Source organism: Mirounga leonina, unplaced genomic scaffold, assembly GCF_011800145.1.
Source record: "Mirounga leonina isolate KUSES-001 unplaced genomic scaffold, KU_Mleo_1.0 Mir_93, whole genome shotgun sequence".
Lineage (NCBI taxonomy): Eukaryota > Metazoa > Chordata > Mammalia > Carnivora > Phocidae > Mirounga > Mirounga leonina.
The window spans coordinates 36913256-36934033 of record NW_023270854.1 but is presented as its reverse complement, the minus strand read 5'-3'; the positions used below and the strand labels follow the sequence as shown (position 1 = coordinate 36934033).

Below are 20778 nucleotides of genomic sequence, written 5' to 3'. Positions count from 1 at the left end.
GTAACCTGCTCTTGGTCCATACTAAACAAATTGCTGTTTCCCAGAGACCTCACATCCTTTCCTATCTCTGTACCTAAGTGTATCTGCTTGAGAAATCCTTCATCTTCCCCCTACACTACCATTTCTATTTTAAATGCCGCACAGCCTAATGGATGAGCATCAGAACTTTGGGGCCAAGAAAACCTGATGTCCAATACTGGACAAGTTGCTTTTCTTCTTTTTGCCTCAATTTTGTCATTAGGGTTTTTGTGAGAATCAAATTAGGTATTTATTGAATAACTGAAAGAATTATGTATTCATTTAGTGCCTACTGGCTGCCGGGCTCCATTCTAGGAGCTGCAGAGATAGCAGCGAACAAAACAGTTGGAGTTCCTACCCTAAAGGATCTTATATTCTATCTTGCACACAGGAAGTGGAAAAAAGAAGGTTATAATTATTACTCATTAGGCTTAGGTGATATTTCCTCGGGGAACTTTTCAGACGCACTTCCTAATTTCCTTTCTGAATTAGGTGCTCATCTTCTGTAGGCCTCTATCACCCTATGTGGTGCTATTATTACAGCATTACGTCGTATCATAATTGCTGGTATTTTTATCTTGCTCACTACAACCCTACGAGTTCTTCGAGGACCAAGCCTGGGACTTCTCTTCTTATCGTACCAGCTCCTAATACACAAGAGTATGCCTTACATGTTGTTTTAAAATAACATTTACTACTACAGAGCATTTGTCATATGCCAGACACTATGTTAACTGCCTTAAATATATTCTGTAAATTAATCTCCACAGCAACCGTATGAAATCAGTACCATTACACCTACTAGAAGGTGAGGAAAATGAAGAAACCGAATCTTGAAGATGCAAAGCAACTTGCTGAGGTCACACAGCCGGCATGTAGTGAAACCAAGCAGGGGACCCCGGTCTGCCTGGCTCCAGAGCCCCAATTTTAATCATGCTTGATGAGAGGAGCCATTTCTCCCAGGGCAGTTGGAGATGTATGGTCTGCATATAATTTATTTTAGAAACACCTATGTACGTAAGACAAAACCTTAATCCAGAATCAGATGTTCGTAGCTGCTTTAGCATAGTTATTTTTTCTATAATTGATCTATGTGACTGTCCTCACCCTGCTGAGAGGTGGGGAAACAAATGGTTTTAAACTAGCCAATTCTTAGAATTATAGCCTCTTGCAATTTCAACTGTCTTTGAATAGCTCCAGGTCTTGGGTGATTGTTCAATTTTTTAGACATCCTTCCCTCTCCCTAACCCTTCTGCCTAGCCATACCAAGCCACTGATTTTAGTCTTTATTGTGCTGGGGCTTACCTTGCCCAGTTGGGGAGGGCGGTGGTGGGGAGATACTCCTTGAGGTGGTTATTTCTCAAAGTCTCAAATGGGAAAGGGGGTCAAAGTAAGGCCCCAAGGCTGAGAACAAAGCCAAACCTCTCTAATATCCCTCTTTGGGGACCTGCTTTTTTCCACCTTTCATCTCCTTCCTATACTCAATTGGATTTGGAAGGAGTACTCTTTCCTCCACCTTCCTGCCTTTTCTGCACTTTCCCTGTATCCTACATCCTCCTTCCCAAAGTGAAATTTGCCCTCTCCTTTTCCCTAGGGCTAAACAGGAGAATGGTTGCCAGCCTACTTGATTTATGGGGAAAGGAATGAAAACACATCTGTTTAGCATTTTCAAATTATTACCCCGGTTACCCCAGTGTCTCAGAGGGTAATCACCAGTCTCTCGAGCTCTCTGGGTCCCTTGATAGTAACGTGACTCACAGCAGTTTTAGAGGAAGATTTACAGGGACTCTTAGATACCTCTTTCACCTGACTCACTACCCCTCCCCTCAACCCAAATTCTTGGCCATAGTCCTCTCCTTCATGAGCATCATAGAAACAGTGGGAGTATTATCTCCACAAAATAAGCTGATATAGCCAATGAGCTATACATTCAAATTTTGACAAATCTAGTCCCCATGATAACACTGGTTATGTCATATATATTACTTAAATATGAGATCATGGAGAAGTAAGTGGTACTAAAGAACCCAAAATGAGAGGATGTACTCTGAAAACAAATACTTGATTTGTAGACTGCGCTTTTTACCTTCAGACTATCCCCAAAGAAAGGGGAAGCTTTTGTGAAAGGAAACAAATTAGTAAGGAAATTGACAACCATGGGGGCCAGTAACAGAAATAGTAAGAGGAACTGTAGATCTTCATAGTGATGACTACATCTCAAGCCTCTTTAGTTCAGTGTGCAGTGTATCTTTTACTTATATTTATCTGTGTGTCTTGCAAGTCTTAGGTCCGAAGTAGATCCTTACTGTATGAGGGGGGAAAAAAAAATCTCATGTAAGCTGAGATATGGATAAAAAAAATCAACTTGTACACTGGAAGTCCGCTGGAAAGGCAGAAAAATAAAATTATTAAGATGCCTAAAAAAAGAATATAAAATGGGAAAAAAGGCCCCCTTGTTTGAGATTATCATTACCATCTGGGCTGTGAACTATTTGATTCTAATTCTAGAAGCTTGATGCCAGAAATAACTTATTACCAGGGAGATAGGCTGGAGAATTGTCAGGAATGACAGGGTTGCTTTTGTTTGCTTGTTTTTAATATCTATACCACAAAATGATAAAGCTGATAAACCACACAGTGGTGTGAAGGGATGAGCCATATAGCCTTGTATTTTCTGCTACATATATGAATGCTGTCCTTTATACCCCAGTTCTTCCTTTCTCACCCCACAAAAGGTTGGAGACCACTTTTGATAAGCAGAGAATGCTTTAAACTCTCTTCTCTCTGGAGGAAAGTAATGGATGCATCTGGGGTCTGTTGAGAGTTTATAATCTAATCCATCGACTTTGCCTAGTACTAGCAATTCTGTTCACAGCTCTTTTCACAGTGGTCATGTTGAGAGTGTACATAAAGTACTTGATTTTTCATCTATATTTATGAGCTCACATTAAATATAGATCAGTACTGTCCAATCACATTGAAAACGTGTCATTTTGATGTTCCAGTTCACCACTTCCTAGCTCTGTGACCTTGAGCAAGTTACTTAATCTCACCAGTTTACTCATTTTAAAACAGGGATGATGCTAATCGTACCTGTCTCGTGGCCAGTGTATTTGAAAACTACACTGCAATGATATAGAACAGCCAGAATGTTGAGAGCTTCCAAATACTAACTTGAGTGTTGACTCGTTTAATTCAAATGAAAATAAAATAAATGACAAGTTCATTATCTGTATCAAGAGGCAGTTTAAGAATTTGAATTGGGGAGCCTTGGGTAACCATCATGTTCTAAAATGGCGGCTATTTTTTTTTTTTTAAATAAAAAACCCTTTGAGGATTATTTTCTGCAGAAAAATCTCCTCATTTGCAATCTTCAATCTTCACATTATTAAAGTAAAGGCTGCACTGATTAGAAGAAAATATAGCTTCCTCTTAGGTTTTCAGGTTTGGGGCTACTTTCGGCGAGGAGGCTGGATGTCTGAATCCCCTTAGTCTGGTACATTTTCTGGAGCAGGCCACCAGATCTTTGTATGTTTTTTTGCGACCAGACCGAGTTTAACTGGAATGCTCTAAGAACTTGGTGTTGAAGGAGTTAAAGGGTCCCCCACACCCCTCTGCCTGAATCGTTCTTTTGTGTACACAGCTGCAGTCGGAGCGCGGGTCGGAAAGGAAATGGTTAGAGGAAGAGCTGGTTTTCAGACGAGGCGAGTCTGTGAGGGGGGCTGGGGGTGGCCTGGGGTTTTACATGCCAGATGTAGGCCTGCCCCGGTGCCTGCCTGGAGCTGCTCGCGTGGTCACGCCTCGGCCCTGTGCGAATTGAGGAGAGGTGATGAGTTAGCGGGTTGCTATGGTGACGGGCCCGGCCACGTGACCCGGTGCTGCTGCCGGCGCTTTGACGTCAGCAGCCGGGAGGGCGGGACGCAGGAGGGCGGGGCGGGAGCCGAGCGGGGAGAAGGGAGCCAGCGAGCAGGCGGCAGGCAGGCACGGTCTGCGCGAGGAGCAGGCGAGCGGGAAGACGAGACGCAGCCACCTTCCTCACCAGCCAGCCCGCCGCGGTTTGTTCCCTTCCTCGGGAGTGCGCCAATGCCTGGTCCGACCCAAACCCTGTCCCCAAATGGCGAGAACAACAACGACATCATCCAGGATAACGGGACCATCATTCCTTTCCGGAAGCACACAGTGCGCGGGGAGCGTTCCTACAGGTAATGGGGCTGGCACCGGGAGCGGCGCCGGGCGGGGGAGCTCGGCGGGGGCGCGCGGAAGTCCGGCCCGTTATATAATGGAGCGGACACCGCGCCCGGACCCGGCTGCAGACGTGCGTTCGCCAGGGCGCTTGTGATCGTTTGCTGTCTCTTTCCATGTGTCATGTTGGCTATGCATTGAGGCTTCACGAATGCAGATAGAGAGCATTTTGTGAATAGGTTTGCTGCCTGCGAGGGGTCTCCTTCCATCTCCTTCCTTCCACACTGATAAAAATGCAAGCAATCTTTTCCCCTCTCCAAAGGGAGACAGGCAGTAGCACTTCCTTTCCTCCTTTCCTTTAGATTTTAAAGGACCCATTGGATAGGCTGTGCCTAAAGGCAGGGAACAGGAGGATGGCGAGAAAAATGCGCTTGCCCTGGTGTGTGTGCAGGAAAGATGGAATCCTCTAGATTAAGCTGCAGTCTGTGATGTTAAACCGCCAGATTGATGGAGCTTTGTAAGAATTCTGCTCGCTGATTGGTGCAAGGATTGACAGCAGAGGTCACAGTGTCAGACATTCACCAAAATTTTCTCTATAGAACCCATGGTTTATTAGAAAGAGACTGGACTGCAGTGGACCTGAGGAAAACCCGGTGCCGTTATGCATTTTCTTAGGAGTTTATAGCCTCCGCATGGGTGGGGGAGCCCGCCCTTCTTTAAACAGTAGGAAGGTAATTCCTGCTATTTTGCCGAGGTCTGATTTGAGGATGGGACTGATCTTGGTCATTGTATTGTGAGCTTTTTGATTAATGAGTCGGTCTGTATGGTTGGCATCATTTTTACATTAGCATATCTGGCAATATGTTCTAGTAGATAAGCTCATTAAAATTGTTTGCATTGTTTGATAAGGATAACAATGTAATGGAGAATGCAGCTAGATTCTAATGCAGCTCAAGGCCAGACTTGAAGGGAGACTGATAGCTTCCCTCATATTTCCTCTGAAGTTCTTTTGTACTGGGGTAGTTATTTTTAAATGTTACCTTGATAACCACTAACAATGCTTTTGCTTCCAGGCAGAGCACACATACCTCTAAAGCGCATCCTCTCAGCTAGTGAGCAACAGGAAATAACTCTTTTTTTTTTTTTTTAAATGCCTTCATCTAAACGTTCAGCTGGTATTGTGGGTAGAATATTCAGTGTGTGTAAATATGATATATTTGTAAAACAGGACCCAAAGTACCCCACTTCCTCTCTCTTCGACCAAAGAAACCCTATTTGCTGACTCAAAAAGAAAAATTTATAAGCAACCTTTGCCCTGTCGTCTCTGGCAGTTATATAAATACTTGGAGTTAATTTTGGCTGTGCCCATGAGGTCACCAAAATCTCATGCCTTATGATTCCAACTAATACGTTGACATGGCATCCTTACAGAGTCCAAGCGCTTGTTATTCTCTTAATATAAACCAAAATTGGTGCACAACGTCTGGGATTCTTCTTTTGGAGATCCTTGTGATTGGAACACTAGGTCCCTTCTATCCCTTACTCATCCACCTTTCTCTGTGAACATTCCAAAGCCTGAAATAGAATTTAAAAACAAAAACCAAAACCCCGGAATTGTTTTTAAACCTCACTTATTTACACTGTTCTTATAGGTAATAAATTTGAAGACCTTGTGTCTTCAGTGATTTAATCTCTGCCACGTGAGTAGCAGTTGCTTTTAAGACGGGGTTCGAATTTTACCACATAGGCCAAAGGAAGTTGCCTAATTGGGTTTTATTAGTCATATGAACAAACTTGAAATGGCAGTGGAAAATGACTTGGTTGGTAAGGTTAAATGCTACCTTTTGGTGATAAAATATTGCTTTAAAGTAAAAGCTTAATTACCTTTTCAGTTCAATCTATTTTCATTTCCTAAATTATTTCCAGTTTGTTTTCTGAGGCCCTGAAATTATACGAAGGGAAAAAAACTGAATTTAAATAAAAGAACTGACTGGAGAAATTCTTAAGTCAGTAAGAGCATTATTGCATTTGTATTTTACGTAATAGGATTACTGGACACCATAGTGAGAGGTGTCATAGGTTAAATGAAGAAGGAATCCTCCAAAGTTGTATTGGTATTATATTATACAAAGGGTGTACGCTGAGACAGACGCACCTTATGTTTTCCTTGGTCTGCTTTGCTTTCAAAGTGGATGGCCAGCATAGTGTAACTACCACTTATTTTTTTGGAGGGGCATTAGGGGAAGGAAAAATGTGATACGTGTTTCTATCCAGGAAGTGTTCCAGGCTGGAATAATACTGCCATTTAATTGCTGAGGAAACTTGGAAGGTACTGTGAAAGCCCAAATAGAGAGATTTAACCAAATAAATTTTGCTTTGGTGGTGGGTCCATTATAACCCTCAAAAATGACATGTGCTGAAGAGTTCAGTTTGAATCCCGTGGAGCATCTGGGTCAGCCCAGAGCCCTGGGATGATCAGAGGGAACTCTCTTCCTGATTCCTTTGCTGACTTGCAGGTAGGCTTCCAGCAGGTCCTTTACCTTTGACCTTATTTTCTACAGTTGCTCATGACAAGTAAGATTATCTCATTGTAGTCTTACAAAGTCACTGTGAGGTTAACTTCAAACATTTAAAACAAAGACTTTCTTAAAAGATCTACATAGATACAAGGAGAATGCGGTTATTACTGAAAGTGGACTCTTCCAGGAGCTCCAGGCCAAGAGGTAGCGCAGGTGAGGAGAGGAGAGGACACCTAGGGAACAGCACTGTTGTGTGTCAGGTGGCCACTCTTCCCAGCAAAGGGCCTTCTTGTCATGACATTTGCACTAGATTGTCTATAGATAAGGGTCAAATATGGTTCATGACCCAGATATCTTAATTCCAGGTATCTCTTTGTGTAAACTGAGCCCATTTTTATAGCCTGGACCAGAGAGAGTGGTGCACCGTTATTGAAACCCATGCACACTTTGATTAGAAAAGCAAGTTACCTTTAGGAAATTATCCCTCCAGTAGTAATTTCAGTCAAAAGGAGCCAGTGCAAATGGCTCAGCAGAGCTGTGTGGATGTTTCTACTGTTCATGTCCACTACTGTGAGATTGCCTTCTTGGACCCAGCTTCCTCATTGCATTTATGAGCACTAGAACTCCATATATTTTAAGAGCTGCTTAAAAAATAAATGTGGTGTGGGCCATCTGAGGTGATAGTGTTTAATTCACAGAGCGAATGAGCCGGGCTCTGGCTGTCCCTGGAGAGGCTACTCCCTATAGCTGTGTTTCATGCAGATGCTAGTAGGAAATGAGATTTATTAACTGGCCCTCTGCCCACTGCATCTTTGTTTGCATACTCCAGTCTTTTAAGAATGAATGTATAAGTCCAGGAGACTATTTCCACATGGGTGTTTGAACATGCAACTACAGTAGCATATGTTTCTGAATACTAAAAAACAAACAAACAAACAAAAAACCCAAAACAAAACCCCTAACCAACTTGGCCCCAGGAAATGGACTGTAAAGAAAGGCAAAACTAAAACTTAAGCCTAAGACATTGGCTCTCCCACCCAACTTGACCGGTTTTGAAAAATGAACTCTTAAGAAAAACAAAAAGAAATATTGTGTGTGTATAAAAGACAGTTGTGAACGCATGTTCCATTTAACAGAGGCTGTTGTAAGGTGGCTCACTTTGACCAGAATGTAGATTTCAGATCCTTGCCCCCCAGTTCAACAGCTGCAGACAGCGGGAGTCTAGCTTCACTTGTCTGTTACGTACATATTAGTATCATCTAGGTTTGCTGCTGTCATAGGAAGTTTCCAGAAATAGTGATTTTTGTCCTTAATATTTTTCTTTGTATTTGTAAAAATCAAAGGATTACCTGATGCTTATTAGGTGTCTAATTTTTAACTTCTTCTCAGGGTCATTTGTCAGAACTTCTGTTAAAGGGTTGGTCTTCTGGGCACATGTGCTGAGATGCTCACCCCTACTCAGCAGTGGTTGTCACTGATGTGTCTTTACAGTGGGTTATCTTAGCAGAACAGTGGCTTGAGATGGGCCTCTGAATTTAGGAGGCTGATTTCCATATGCCCTATCGTTTCTGTATTGATAGGGACTCCTTGAAGCTTGCAGTGAGTAATCCCGTAGGTTAATGGAGGGGGAAATATTGGGGCTAATCTAAAATATTCCATTTGGTTTAGAGAATTCGGCAAATTTTTGAAAGCATACTCTAGCCAAGGTCAGTCCTAGATGCCCCATAAGGACCTTGAGTTCCAGCAAGGTCAGATGTATAAGCAACTCCTTTTATAACAGATTTACCTTGTTGTGAGTATTTGGCTTGGTCTGCTAGCAAAAGCAGTTTGCATTTCCTCAGTCCACAGTGGCTCAAAGAAGAAAAAGATGCCGTCAAAGCCAGTATGCTATAGGAAACTAAATAATGTGGAAGACCAAAAATTTTGGTGAACAGAGTATAGGCTTTAGAATCAGAATTTTCACTGGCCTGGCAAGGTGCATGTTGGGCAACAGTGGAAAATAAAGCAGGGACATTGAAAGGCAGGCAGGGTGGTCAGAACTTGAAAATTGAAGGCCACTGAAAGCTCATTAATTGAAAAACAGCATAATGAAAACAGAAGCGTATGCTGGAATTTATCTCCTGTTTCAAAATGGGAATTGATAGGAAAATGAGAGTCCTCTAGTGCCCCGCCCTAGAGGGCCAGAATTACTAGAGAATACTTGATTTGCCTTGAGAGAATGCTCCAGCCTGACCATAGAGATCTAGGCATGTGTTCCCGGCTTGAGTCTTCTCTCCCTGAGCGGAAGCAATCAATGCAGCTTCACCCCATAGGGGTGAAGGTCAGCCGATGGCTTTTGTATTTATTTGCAGCAACCCACTTCATAGTTAGCTATAGAACTGCAGGAGGTGGCTAGCGAGCAGAGCTTACAGTCTTCCAGTCCTTCCAAACTCAGAAGCAGGGTGTATGATTCTTTGTGAAGGATCCTTCTGAGTCCTTTAATGCCGAAAATGTACGGACGTAACTCTGATGAAGCTTCCTGGAGCGCTCCATATGGCTGTGGTGCCAGTTCTTTATGCAGCAAGAAGGTGATCCCCTCGATGGCAGGTTCTGGAGAAGACTGAGAGTTGAATCTGGATTGAGTAGATTTGTTTACTTTGAAATTTTGTCCATTTCACTTCAGAGGAAAAATTGGCTTGTTCCTCTCCTTTGAAAACTACCTTTTTTCATAATGAAATATGTTAGAATATATATATATATATAGTTAGGAGAGTTTCATTCTTCCTGACTTTAGGCTGTCGTTCAGCTGTCAGCCTCTGTGACACTAAATTGGCTGTGTCCTGCTCCTCTAGTATCTTACACACTCTTCAGTAGCCCTTGTAACACTCCGCGCACATCCCTGTCAGTATCCTGTGTACCCTTGTTTCTTTTTTTAAGATTTTATTTTTTTATTTGACAGAAAAAGAGCAGCAGCAGAGGGAGAGGGAGAGGGAGAAGCAGACTCCCCGCTGAGCAGGGAGTCCGATGCGGGGCTCGATCCCAGGACCCCGGGATCATGACCTGAGCTGAAGGCAGACGCTTAACTGACTGAGCCACCAGGGGCCCTGAACCTTGTTTCTTAGTTCATTTTAAAATTCTGATTGCTTATCTCAGTATTTGGGCCCCTTGGACTTTATATTTTGTTGAGAGAATTCTTTAAAACTGGAAACCCATAGTTCACATAGGCAAAAACAAATTACACATCTTTTTACCCTATAGCGTAATCAAAGAAATTTCTCCTAAATATGTTTTTGTTAAAAAGCAACCCCAAAGGTGATCGTTTATTTTAATGAGAATAAATAGTGGGGTAAAGGTTAAACAGAGTTTTATAGGCCACCAAGAAATAATTTCTTAGTAGGTTACTAAAAAAAAATACTTGTACGTTTTCAGTGTCAGATCTCCCCTGGCTAATTAGAATTTTGCTCAGTCGAACCAGGACAAACTTTCTTCTTCAGGCATGATTTTTTTGTTTCTAAAAGAGCAGAAGGTGGTGATGTATACATAGGATAGTGAAGTTGATGGTTCCTGTTAGTGATGCTGTCCTTTGTGAAGTTTATCCAGTAAAAAAAAATGACAGCTAGAGCTCAGTCTTTGTTATTTCCGGACTTGGTTCAGAAGGGAAAGTATGTCAGAAGAATTAGATTTTGGCTATAAGTTGGAACAGAAAAGGAAAATGGCAAGAGATTTGGGAGAGAGAAGTAGGAGTTAAAAATACATAGTGTGTGGGGCACCTGGGTGGCTCAGATGGTTAAGCGTCTGCCTTCGGCTCAGGTCATGATCCCAGAGTCCTGGGATCGAGTCCCGCATCAGGCTTCCCGCTCCTTGGGAGCCTGCTTCTCCCTCTGTTTCTCTCTGTCTCTGATGAATAAATAAATAAAAAAAATCTTAAAAAAAAAAAAAATACATAGTGTGTGTTGATAGAAATCTATAAAATTTGTGATCTATTGTAGAGAATTGGTCCTGGAGTTTATGGCCAGTGTTTGTTGTTGCATAAGCCTGGAATTCTCTTCCAGTGCTCTTCCTTAGATTTCTGTGATCCCTTTCTTTCTTTTTTTTTTTTTTTTCTTAAAACTACTATTTGTTTTTGTTTTTGCTTTGCTTTAAAGACATTATTTTTATTTTTAAGATTTTATTTATTTATTTGAGAGAGAGAGCATGAGGGGGGGAGGGTCAGAGGGAGAAGCAGACTCCCCGCCGAGCAGGGAGCCCGATGTGGGACTCGATCCCGGGACTCCAGGATCATGACCTGAGCCGAAGGCAGTCGCCCAACCAACTGAGCCACCCAGGCGCCCCAAGACATTAATTTTTTATTTCGTGTCAGGCTATCCTGGAAAAACACTGAGAGGTAACTTGTCAAAATTGCCAGAGGCATGAACATGTCAGAGAGGTTTTCTCAGGGTCACAGTTTTACTTTGATTATAAATACGGGTATCCCTTTATTTACGAGCCCCCACTCCCTTGATTCCTTGCAGGGTTTGCATTTGGTGGTCAACAAATCAGGAGAAAGGGAAGCTACTAAAGTGGGCTCCACCCCCTACCACATCTATTTCCTTTTTGTTGTTTTGAAATACCAAAACATGTTTTCAAGTTGTTGCTTTTTAAATTTCCCACTTCTGGATTTTACACAATAATGGAGATTTAAGCCCAAATTCCCACAGTTGCTTAAGATTTCTATTCTTTCAGCAACCTTACTGAGTCCCTTCTATATGCCAGGCCCCATTGCTGGGCCTCCAGAGTGCAGAGATAAATAATGCACAGCCCCTCCTGGAAAAGCCCTTGGGGTATTGGGGACAGTACTCGGTGGGAGGCATCTGAGAAGGGGGAGACCCACACCTGACCCTGATAAAGTAATTTTGTGATCATTGTCCTCATTGTCAGCAGGGGTGCAGTTATTCCTGTAATTTTCAGAAGCTTTCAGAAATGGAGCATGTACATGAAAACTGAATGTGTGTGTCTCTGAATGTAAGTTTTCATGCAGCCACAAGGCACACATCTGAGCACTGCTGAGTGGCCTGCATGGTCAAGTTCGGTCGCCCTGACAGGAAGGCCATTGAGAAGAGTAAAAGGCTTATTATCTCTTATGATCCCCAGATTTTTACGGTAGTTGCATTGACCATCACTAGGTTAAAAATAGTACAGTACGCTATTACGCAAAAAGGAAAATGAGAATGTATATTCCCATTTACTTGATGTGCACAGAGAAACTAAGGATATAAACTAGTAATGGTGGGAACTAGATGGATAAGTCCGTGTGTACCTTTTTGTTTTGTTTTTTTTTGAACTGGCATTATGTAAATGGATTGCCTCGTCAGTGGTGGTTTATTTAACACTTTAATAGCATGAATTTAAAAAGTTAAATGAGTTTTAAGTTTAGCCACGAGGCTTACATGCTCAGGTACGTTGGGAAGCATCTTCATGTACCCACGGACTTACTGAAGTCACGTGGGTGATGCTAAAGATTGCCCTAATGCGGTACCACTCTTAGAGTAAAACAGCATCACGGGTCACAAATGAAATGTGCCCCTCCAGCATCTGGCCCAAGAGGTTGCACACGCAGGAAGCCATAGTCCGGGTTTTGTTTTATTTTCTCCTGGGTGCACTGGAACCGCCACCTGTGTTGGTCTGTGATGTGTCCAGCCTGTTTTATGCTCCGTGAATATCGCACTACCTGCAAAATAATCCTCCGTGCGATTTTCCTTCTCCTCGTTGGAGCACCTGCCCTGCGCATCAGGTGCTGTGCGGGCCCTAAAGCTGGAAGTTAAAGGCCCGGGTCATTTTTGTATCCCCTCTGCTGTGGTCCTCTGGCCTCCCCGGCTCTTAGTCCAGCCTCTCACCTTCTGGAAGTTATTGAGCAATATCTGGCCTTCATGTGACCCCTGCCATAGTGCCACGCAGGCAGGAAACAGCCGTCTGCATTCAAGTCCCTCCCTGCTCCAGCCCCCTCACCCACCAGTCTGGGTGAAGGCTGAGTGAATCCCCATGGAGACTGGCCAATTAAGAATAAACAAAAGGGGAGCTCTGAATGCATTATCCCAGCCATAGGGACCTGCTCACCATCAGTAACCATGAAATAGAAAGTTTGTGCAGCTTGTGGGCTGAATGTCTTGCTAGCAAAGGAGGATACGGAAGAGGGGGTGCTTGGTGGGTGCAGCGGGGAGGGGCACAAAGCAGGCGCAGGGTGAGGGCTTCCCAGGTGGGTGTGCCAACCTCCCTGTCGTCCCTCCTTGCTCCCTCTTGTCCCGTGTCTGGGAGCAAAGTAAATCGGCCCCTCTAACACTAGTTCTCCAGGGGGAAGGAGAAAGAGATGAGAGCCATCAGGCAGGGGGCTGATGGCAGAGGGAATGGGGACCTGTAAGTCTTTACAAAACCCCCAGTAGTGGGGCTAGCAAAATGCACAGTTAGTTGAAAAGCAGGTTTGGTGTTTGAGAAGCCAGGTCTTCTCTCTGTAGGATTTCTGACAGGCAGGTAGCATCATGGTAACACTGACTGAAACAGGGGTCAGCATGGAGAACCACGAACCTATTCCAGCCTGTGTGGTGAGGGTGTCCTTGCTACCTCAGCTCCGGTTCAGAACGTGGATGGGACTGAGAAGGTGGCCTGCACCATCCGGCGCCTCCATGCCTGCTTCACATTAAGACCAGTGCGGGATCTGCTTGGAGAAGCAGGGAGGTGTAGCAGGCCAAAGCTTGGCTCTGGCAAGAGACGGACTCTCCATGCCCACTCCACCCCTTCTTACTATCTGATCTAGGGCAAATTTTTTAGCCTCTTAAGCCTCATTTTCCTTTTGTGCAAATGGAAATAATAATAGCACCAACCTGGGGCGCCTGGGTGGCTCAGTGGGTTAAGCGTCTGCCGTCTGCCTTTGGCTCAGGTCATGATCTCAGGGTCCTGCTCGTGTGTGCGGGCACACTCTCTCTCTCTCTCAAAATCTTTAAAAAAAAAAAAATAGCGCCAACCTCACAGAGTTCTTAATGAGGATTTAAATGAACGGTGGAATATAAAGCATACCAAGTGGTGATTGGTGCAAAGTAAAGGCCTTTTATCACACCAGCTAGTATTTGGAGTTCCAGTCTACTCTGTCACCCTTTGTCTATAATCCTCTCTGATCTTGGTGGCCTCAGTCCCTGGCACAATACCTGGCATGCAGCGGATGTTAGTTAAAAGTCCAAATGGAATCTGGGAAAAACTTCAGACAGATTATACTAGAGCCTTTCCCCCTTTATCAGCTTGTGGAAGAATTAGCTTACGTAGAGTCAACTGCCTCCATTTGGAGTGTGCTTCACTCCATGAAGCAGTGAGGTTTGGCAATGTATGTGCCCTTGAAGGCATCACTCCCAGAAGAGGCCCGGTACTCTTTGCTGCCCTCGGCAACCACTGCTTTACTTCGTCACGCATGGTGGTAATTGCTTACATACATGGTCATCATACATTGGGTCACATTGGGTACAAATGGAACCAACCAGATGGTACTCTTCTGGGTCTGACTTCTTTTACTCAGCAGCATTTTGAGATTCATCCAGACTGGGTTTATCAGCAGTTCGTCACTCTTTGTTGCTAAGTAGTCAGCCATTGTACGGCTACACCGTATTTCGTGTACCATTCACCAGTTGATGAACATTTGGGTTGTTTCCAGTTCTTAGCAATTATGAATAAAACTTCTGTGAACTTTCACATACTAGTCTTTGTGGGAATACATGTTTTCATTTCTCTGGGGTAAATACCTGGAAGGGGAATGATGGAGTCCTAGAGTCATACTTAAGAAACTACAAATGTCCAGAGTGGTTGTGCCATTTCACGTCCTGCGAGCTGTGAGAGTTGCTTCACATTCTTGGCAACACTTGGTATTGTCAGTGTTCTAAAGTTTGGCCATCCTTACAGATGTATAGAAGTATCACACTGAGATTTTAATTCATATTTTCCTGGTGATGAATGATGTTAAGTAAATTAGGTGCTTATTGGCCTTTTGTGTATCTTGAGTGAAGTGTCTGCAATCAGTTGCCTGTTTTTTAAAATTAGATGTTTTATCCTGTTATTAAGGACTATAAAAAAAATTCTGGATACTGTAATATAGTCTTGTCTTAGATTTTAATGGATATGGGTCTTGTGTTGTTCTTAACCTCCATACAAACCCTTCAAGAAAAAGAAGAATTGATCTACCTGGTCTTTGTCTACAGTGCGTTTTCTAGCAGTTAGGTTTTCAGCTCCCCGTGAGTACATATTCAATGATTCTATTAAAATGGATTGTTAAAAAGTAAAATAACAGGATCATTCTTCCAGTTTAGGGGAAAAAACAACTACTATATGCACTTTAAAAGTTGCGTATGAATGAGTTAAATTTAAGAGCTAGGTTTTCTTTGGCATCTTGATAGCTAGGGGACACTTTTTTAATTCTGTGGAGAAGAACCCAATAATTACATAGATACTTTTTTCTTTGTATTGCATGTCCCCTTAACGCTGGATCAAATTTTTCATTCCTATGTTTGAGGAAAATGTGTGTAGAAATGTTTTCTTCTTTAAAGGTAGCAAGGAGGGGCGCCTGGGTGGCTCAGTTGGTTAAGCGACTGCCTTCGGCTCAGGTCATGATCCTGGAGTCCCGGGATCGAGTCCCGCATCGGGCTCCCTGCTCGGCAGGGAGTCTGCTTCTCCCTCTGACCCTCCTCCCTGTGATGCTGTCTCTCATTCTCTCTCAAATAAATAAAATCTTTTAAAAAAAAATAAAAAAATAAAGGTAGCAAGGAACAATACTTAAAAATTTTTGCCCAGGGTAGTTAAAGTGTGTGTGTGTGTGTGTGTGTGTGTGTGTGTGAGAGAGAGAGAGAGAGAGAGAGAGAGAATTTCAGAGGCAAACATCCCCCAGCTCTTCCTCGATGCATTCTCATTCTAATTTGGCAGTTTTGTGTTGCCAGTTTGACTCCTAACTTCTGGAAACCCCTAAGGAATAATTGCCTTAAGTAGAACTGAGAAACTGGGAAGCTAATGCCTAGTAAGGTCTTCAGTTTACCTGAAAGGATCAACTGAGGGACCTTGTGATTCTTGAGACAGTGGGGATGCTTAGCTTCCAGAATCTTGGCAGCCGAAAGCCAAACTTCTTAACCATGTATGTTTCAAAATCCAAAGAGACTCTAAAATATAAGGTCATTTATGATTTCACAGATGCCCTAGGTCTACTAGTAGATTTTGTGAGTTTAACTTATTTCATCTGTCATTTATTCATCTTATTGCAAAACCTTCAGGCCAAATTCCAGATGAGTTGCTGCTTCCATGATGGCAGTAATGTCTTGCAGTCTAGGTTACAGATGATTATTTTCTGTGTTCTGTTTGGGACTGAGGGGGTCACAGCCACTCAGATATCACTTGTGAGTTGAGTGTGTTCTTTTTGCTTTAATTGAGGTTGTTCCTTGAAAGGAAGCCAAATACCATTAGGACATCCTGTAATTCCCTTAGTTTACGATGGCCAAGGACAGGACTTTTTTTTTTTTTTTAATATAAGACGATTTCTTGTTTCCTTTCCTGTTAAAATGGGAGCCCAGAACCAATGATGTCCAATTGGCTGTAAGAAGTCTAAAAACAACTGAACCTCCACCAAAAATCACTTGAAGAGTTCTAGAACGTGAAAAAATGTCCATGTCTTTTTATGTGAGCCAACAATGATTTGGTCATTATTAGCATTTAAGTGACCCCCAGTTCTGTTGTCTTGAAGTAATAATTAACTGAAAAGGAGGAAATGACCACACCAGAAGTTCTTGGAATTAAACATACTACTGTAAAAATTGTGGAATCAGGTACATTGTGGTACACCTACCTCCACAATAAAACATAGGGCAAATATTACACATGAAGAAGATAGAAAAACGTTCACAGGGGTGCCTGGGTGGCTCAGTTGGTTAAGCGGCTGCCTTCGGCTCAGGTCATGATCTCAGGGTCCTGGGGTCGAGCCCCATGTCGGGCTCCCTGCTCAGCAGGGAATCTGCTTCTAGCATCCCTCTCTCTCACTGTCTCTCAAGTAAATAAATAAAATCTTTAAAAAAAGAAAAAAACGGGGGCGCCTGGGTGGCTCAGTCGTTAAGCGTCTGCCTTCGGCTCAGGTCATGATCACAGGGTCCTGGGATCGAGCCCCGCATCGGGCTCCCTGCTCCGCGGGAAGCCTGCTTCTCCCTCTCCCACTCCCCCTGCTTGTGTTCCCTCTCTCGCTGTGTCTCTCTCTGTCAAATAAATAAATAAAATCTTTAAAAAAAAAAAAAGAAAGAAAAAAACGTTCACAATATGTTAAGAAAAACAAGCTGACTAGTACCAGAGTATATATGTATTGTATTGGTTTTCCAAGGCTGCTAAAACACTATTACCAGAAACTTGGCAGCTTGAAATTTATTCCCCCAAAGTTGAGAAGACTAGAAGTCCTAAATGAAGGTGTTGGAAGGGCTATGCTCCTCTCAAGGCTCTGGAGGGGAATCATTCCTTGCCTCTTCCTGTCTAGTGGCCCTGTGTGTTCCCTGTAGCTACCTTACTCCAATCTCTGCCTCTGTTACCACATGACCTCCTTCCCTGTGTGTGTGTGTGTGTCTGTTTCCACGGGGCCTTCTTAGAAGGACACTAGCCATTGGATTTAGGGCCCTAATCCAGTATAACTTGCAACTAATTACATCTGTTTCCCAATAAGATCATATACTAAGGTTTCAAGGGGACGTGAATTCTGGGGGGAGGGGGTCACTGTGCAACCTATTACATGTATGTACTTGTGTATATACATGTGTGCATACATATATGCCCATTTTTATAAGTGTGTAGAAAATTCATGCACCTACCCCACACACTCCTTTATAAAAGAGGTCTTTAATTTTATTTCTTTCTACTTTTTCTATGTGAAAAGTGCTGATTTAATATAAAAGTATTTTTTAAAATAGCACTTTGACATCTACCTTTAAAAAGTTTTTTTTTTTTACTAACCTACTTTGAGTTTGTTTTCTTTGCCTCATCAAACTAAGAGACACTTAATCTTAAAATAATCTTTTGTAACATATATACACACATAAATATGTATATGAGTCAGTATTATATGGTATTGGGTTTATTATGCTTATTATACTATAACAATAGCTAAAACTGAAATAATGTAATGATTTGAGTAAACCAGTGTAATACTTGGTGTCTGATTTAAGTATGGGGAAGCAAGAAAAAAAAGTTATACTCAATTGTTGAATTCAAATCTAATTTCTTAAATGTTTTAAAGTCTCTAAATCAAATTAATCCTAGAAACTAAACCTAGGAATTAGGCATGGGGACGGGATGGGGAGGCACTTTACCAAATTTCATTTGTTCAGATTGGCTTAAATACTGGGTACCTCCTAACACATACATCCACTCTAGAACTTCATCCACCCTTCTTATTCTTTAGACTTTTTCGTCTATAGTAGTAGCTCTAGTTACTTAGCCAAATGGTCCATAGGGCTTCTCTTAAGTAATTTCCTTTCCCTTAATTAGTGCTGAATGCTCATTAATCACTTACTATTTTTCTGTCTTTGAGTATCTCAAGTTTAACAAAACATTCTAAATTCAGTAGAGACCACGATCCCCCACATGTGTTAGATGACAACAGTATATTAAATTTTGTCACTCGCTCCTATAAGTCCCCTCATACCATAGAACTGCAGAATCAGGGGGAGGCTTCAATTCAAGAAACTTCCTCGCTTCCACTCTTTACCAAACCCAAGGGTTTTACCATGTATCTGATCCTGTTATTTCTGTATCTGATTCAGTTTGGACATGGTGCAGTTTTTATCCACTCTTGACTCAAATGCTCAATATCTGCACTTCCCTTGGAGAATCATAGTGTCAACACACTGATGCAAGAAATGTTTTGGCTTTTGACCTGTTACGTAGCAGTAGACCGGGAAGTGGAGGGGTATTGCAAGGTGTGTGTGTAAACTGATTTTTGTTGGATACCTCATAAAAATGAAAGTCTGTTGGTCTCTTCATTACAGTAAATAAATGGTAGATGAGTTCATTAAAAGCAAAACAAGGGGCGCCTGGGTGGCTCAGTCAGTTAAGTGGCTGCCTTCGGCTCAGGTCATGATCAGGTCCTGGGATGGAGCCCCATCTGGGGCTCCCTGCTCAGTGGGGAGTCTGCTTCTCCCACTGCCCTTCCCATCCCCCCTGCTCATGTTCACGCGTGCTCTCTCAAATAAATAAATATTTTTTAAAAAATAAAAGCAAAACAAAATAACATGCACCTCTTCTACTCCAGTATCCAAGGAAGACAGGGTTGGTATCCAGTTGCCCAAAGAGTAATTAGGGAGAAGGAGAGAAGGACGCACTGTGACTCTGGGGTGGAACCGCAGGAAGATGGGGGAAATCCATTCTGACCAAAATGAATCCTTTTACCTGGGAAAGGTTTTGGGGACAATGGCCTGAAGAACTGGTGACAAAATAGTGTGCCTGGTTTTGATAGCATTTCTCTATTGCAACACCAATTTGGCTGAACATTACTAATTTTAGGTTAAAAAGACTGAAATTTACATTTCCTGTTCTAATGTGCTGCCATCTTCTATATAATTCACAGGATGTTCTCTAGGGTGGGGAGTGGGTTCGATGTAGAAGCTCATCAGTACCTTGTCATTTTTATGTAATATTTATAAAGTTTAATATTATACTATTTCCCCAGTTGGCTATTTTGGTTCTGTGTCAGTCTACTATGAAAAGAATTAACAGGAAATAGCATGAACAGAGCTGGAGGGATATGGATGTACATTATCCATTTTGGAATCAGATTCACCAGAATCTGTTTTAACACTAGCCTGCACATCCTTCTTCCTTTTAGGCTTAATTTTGTTGGTATTTCAGTTTCCATTTCAAAACATTCTCGTGAGCTTAAAAATGAATTTTAGGGGCCCCTAGATGGCTCAGTTGGTTAAGCGTCTGCCTTCAGCTCAGGTCATGATCTCAGGGTCCTGGGATTGAGCCCCACACGGGGCTCCCTGCTCCACGGGAGCCTGTTTCTCCCTCTCCCTCGCCTGCCACTCTCCCCTGCTGTGCTCGCTTGCACTCTCTCTCTCTGTCAGATAAATAAAAATCTTTAAAAAAAAATAAAAATGATTTTTACTGTAATACAGCCTTTGGATAGGTGCTAACCTCTAAGAGTGAGATAGCAAGAGATTAATTTTTTAAATAGATTTCTCTAAACATATAGTCAAGATTCCAATTTAATGTCTTTTATTAGGGTTAAAAAAATTACAAGCAGTAACGTATGTGGTCTCTGTCCATTTTGACTAAACTAATACGAAAGTATATTGAGAGACTGGAGTCCGAAATAACTAGTAACTAGAAATGTAAAATATGGTGATTCCTAAAATATTAGCATGGCTTATCTGTTAGAGCTGGTGGGTTTCTGAGCCAAAAATCATTCCCAGCAATAAACTAGGTAGTCACCCAGATGTCTACATCTCAAGCTCTTCTTCAGGAAAACTCATTGGGTTGAAGTGAAAATGTACAATGAGACCTTGGTAGAACTGTAAAAAGGAAAAATGGTTTTATTGAAGAGCACAGTTGTGTCCCATTTGGAGTTCTTTTTTCTTCCCACTTACTCTAATGACAGAATAGAGTAGAAAGGGGCTTTGTTGAGCAAATCAAGAATCCTAGACTCGGCTGTAGCTCCAAACCCAGCTCTTCCACTCCGTTGTGACTGGGCGCAAGTCCGTCACTAGACCTGAGTCTGTGTGTCTCTTCCCACAAAGTGGCACAAAAGCAGTAGCAATCACACAGCATTGTTGTGAAGACGAACTGAGAAAGTGCGTGTTACCTACTTCCATGAAGAAAAAGACCTCCAAAGAGGTGAGGCACATGTGTCCAAGTTGACGAATCCCGTAATAGTTGCTCTGATTTCTAGATCAGTGCTCTCATGAAGCTGCAGTATAGCTACTGAGCTTTTCGTGTCCATGTTGGAGACCTAAAAAATGGCACATTTTTCTACATGATTCTTTTTTAGACCTAAAAGACAGAGGCCTCAAATCCACTCAATCCTAGTGTATTCCCTCCGAACTATCACATG

General features: G+C 42.4%; 1 protein-coding gene across 4 annotated transcripts in view; it reads left to right on the top strand.

Annotated features, from left to right (window-relative positions):
- Nucleotides 1-20778, top strand: part of MAPRE2 (microtubule associated protein RP/EB family member 2) — a 153474-nt gene that overhangs the window by 52530 nt on the left and 80166 nt on the right. The window contains exon 1 of one of the 4 annotated variants that reach the window (XM_034995927.1): nucleotides 3943-4220. The exons of the other annotated variants lie outside the window; for them this stretch is intronic. Within the exon in view, the coding sequence (XP_034851818.1) occupies nucleotides 4102-4220 (119 nt within the window). The 5' untranslated portion in view covers nucleotides 3943-4101. Of the gene's footprint in view, nucleotides 1-3942; nucleotides 4221-20778 lie in introns of those variants that run through there. 4 annotated transcript variants of the gene reach the window in all.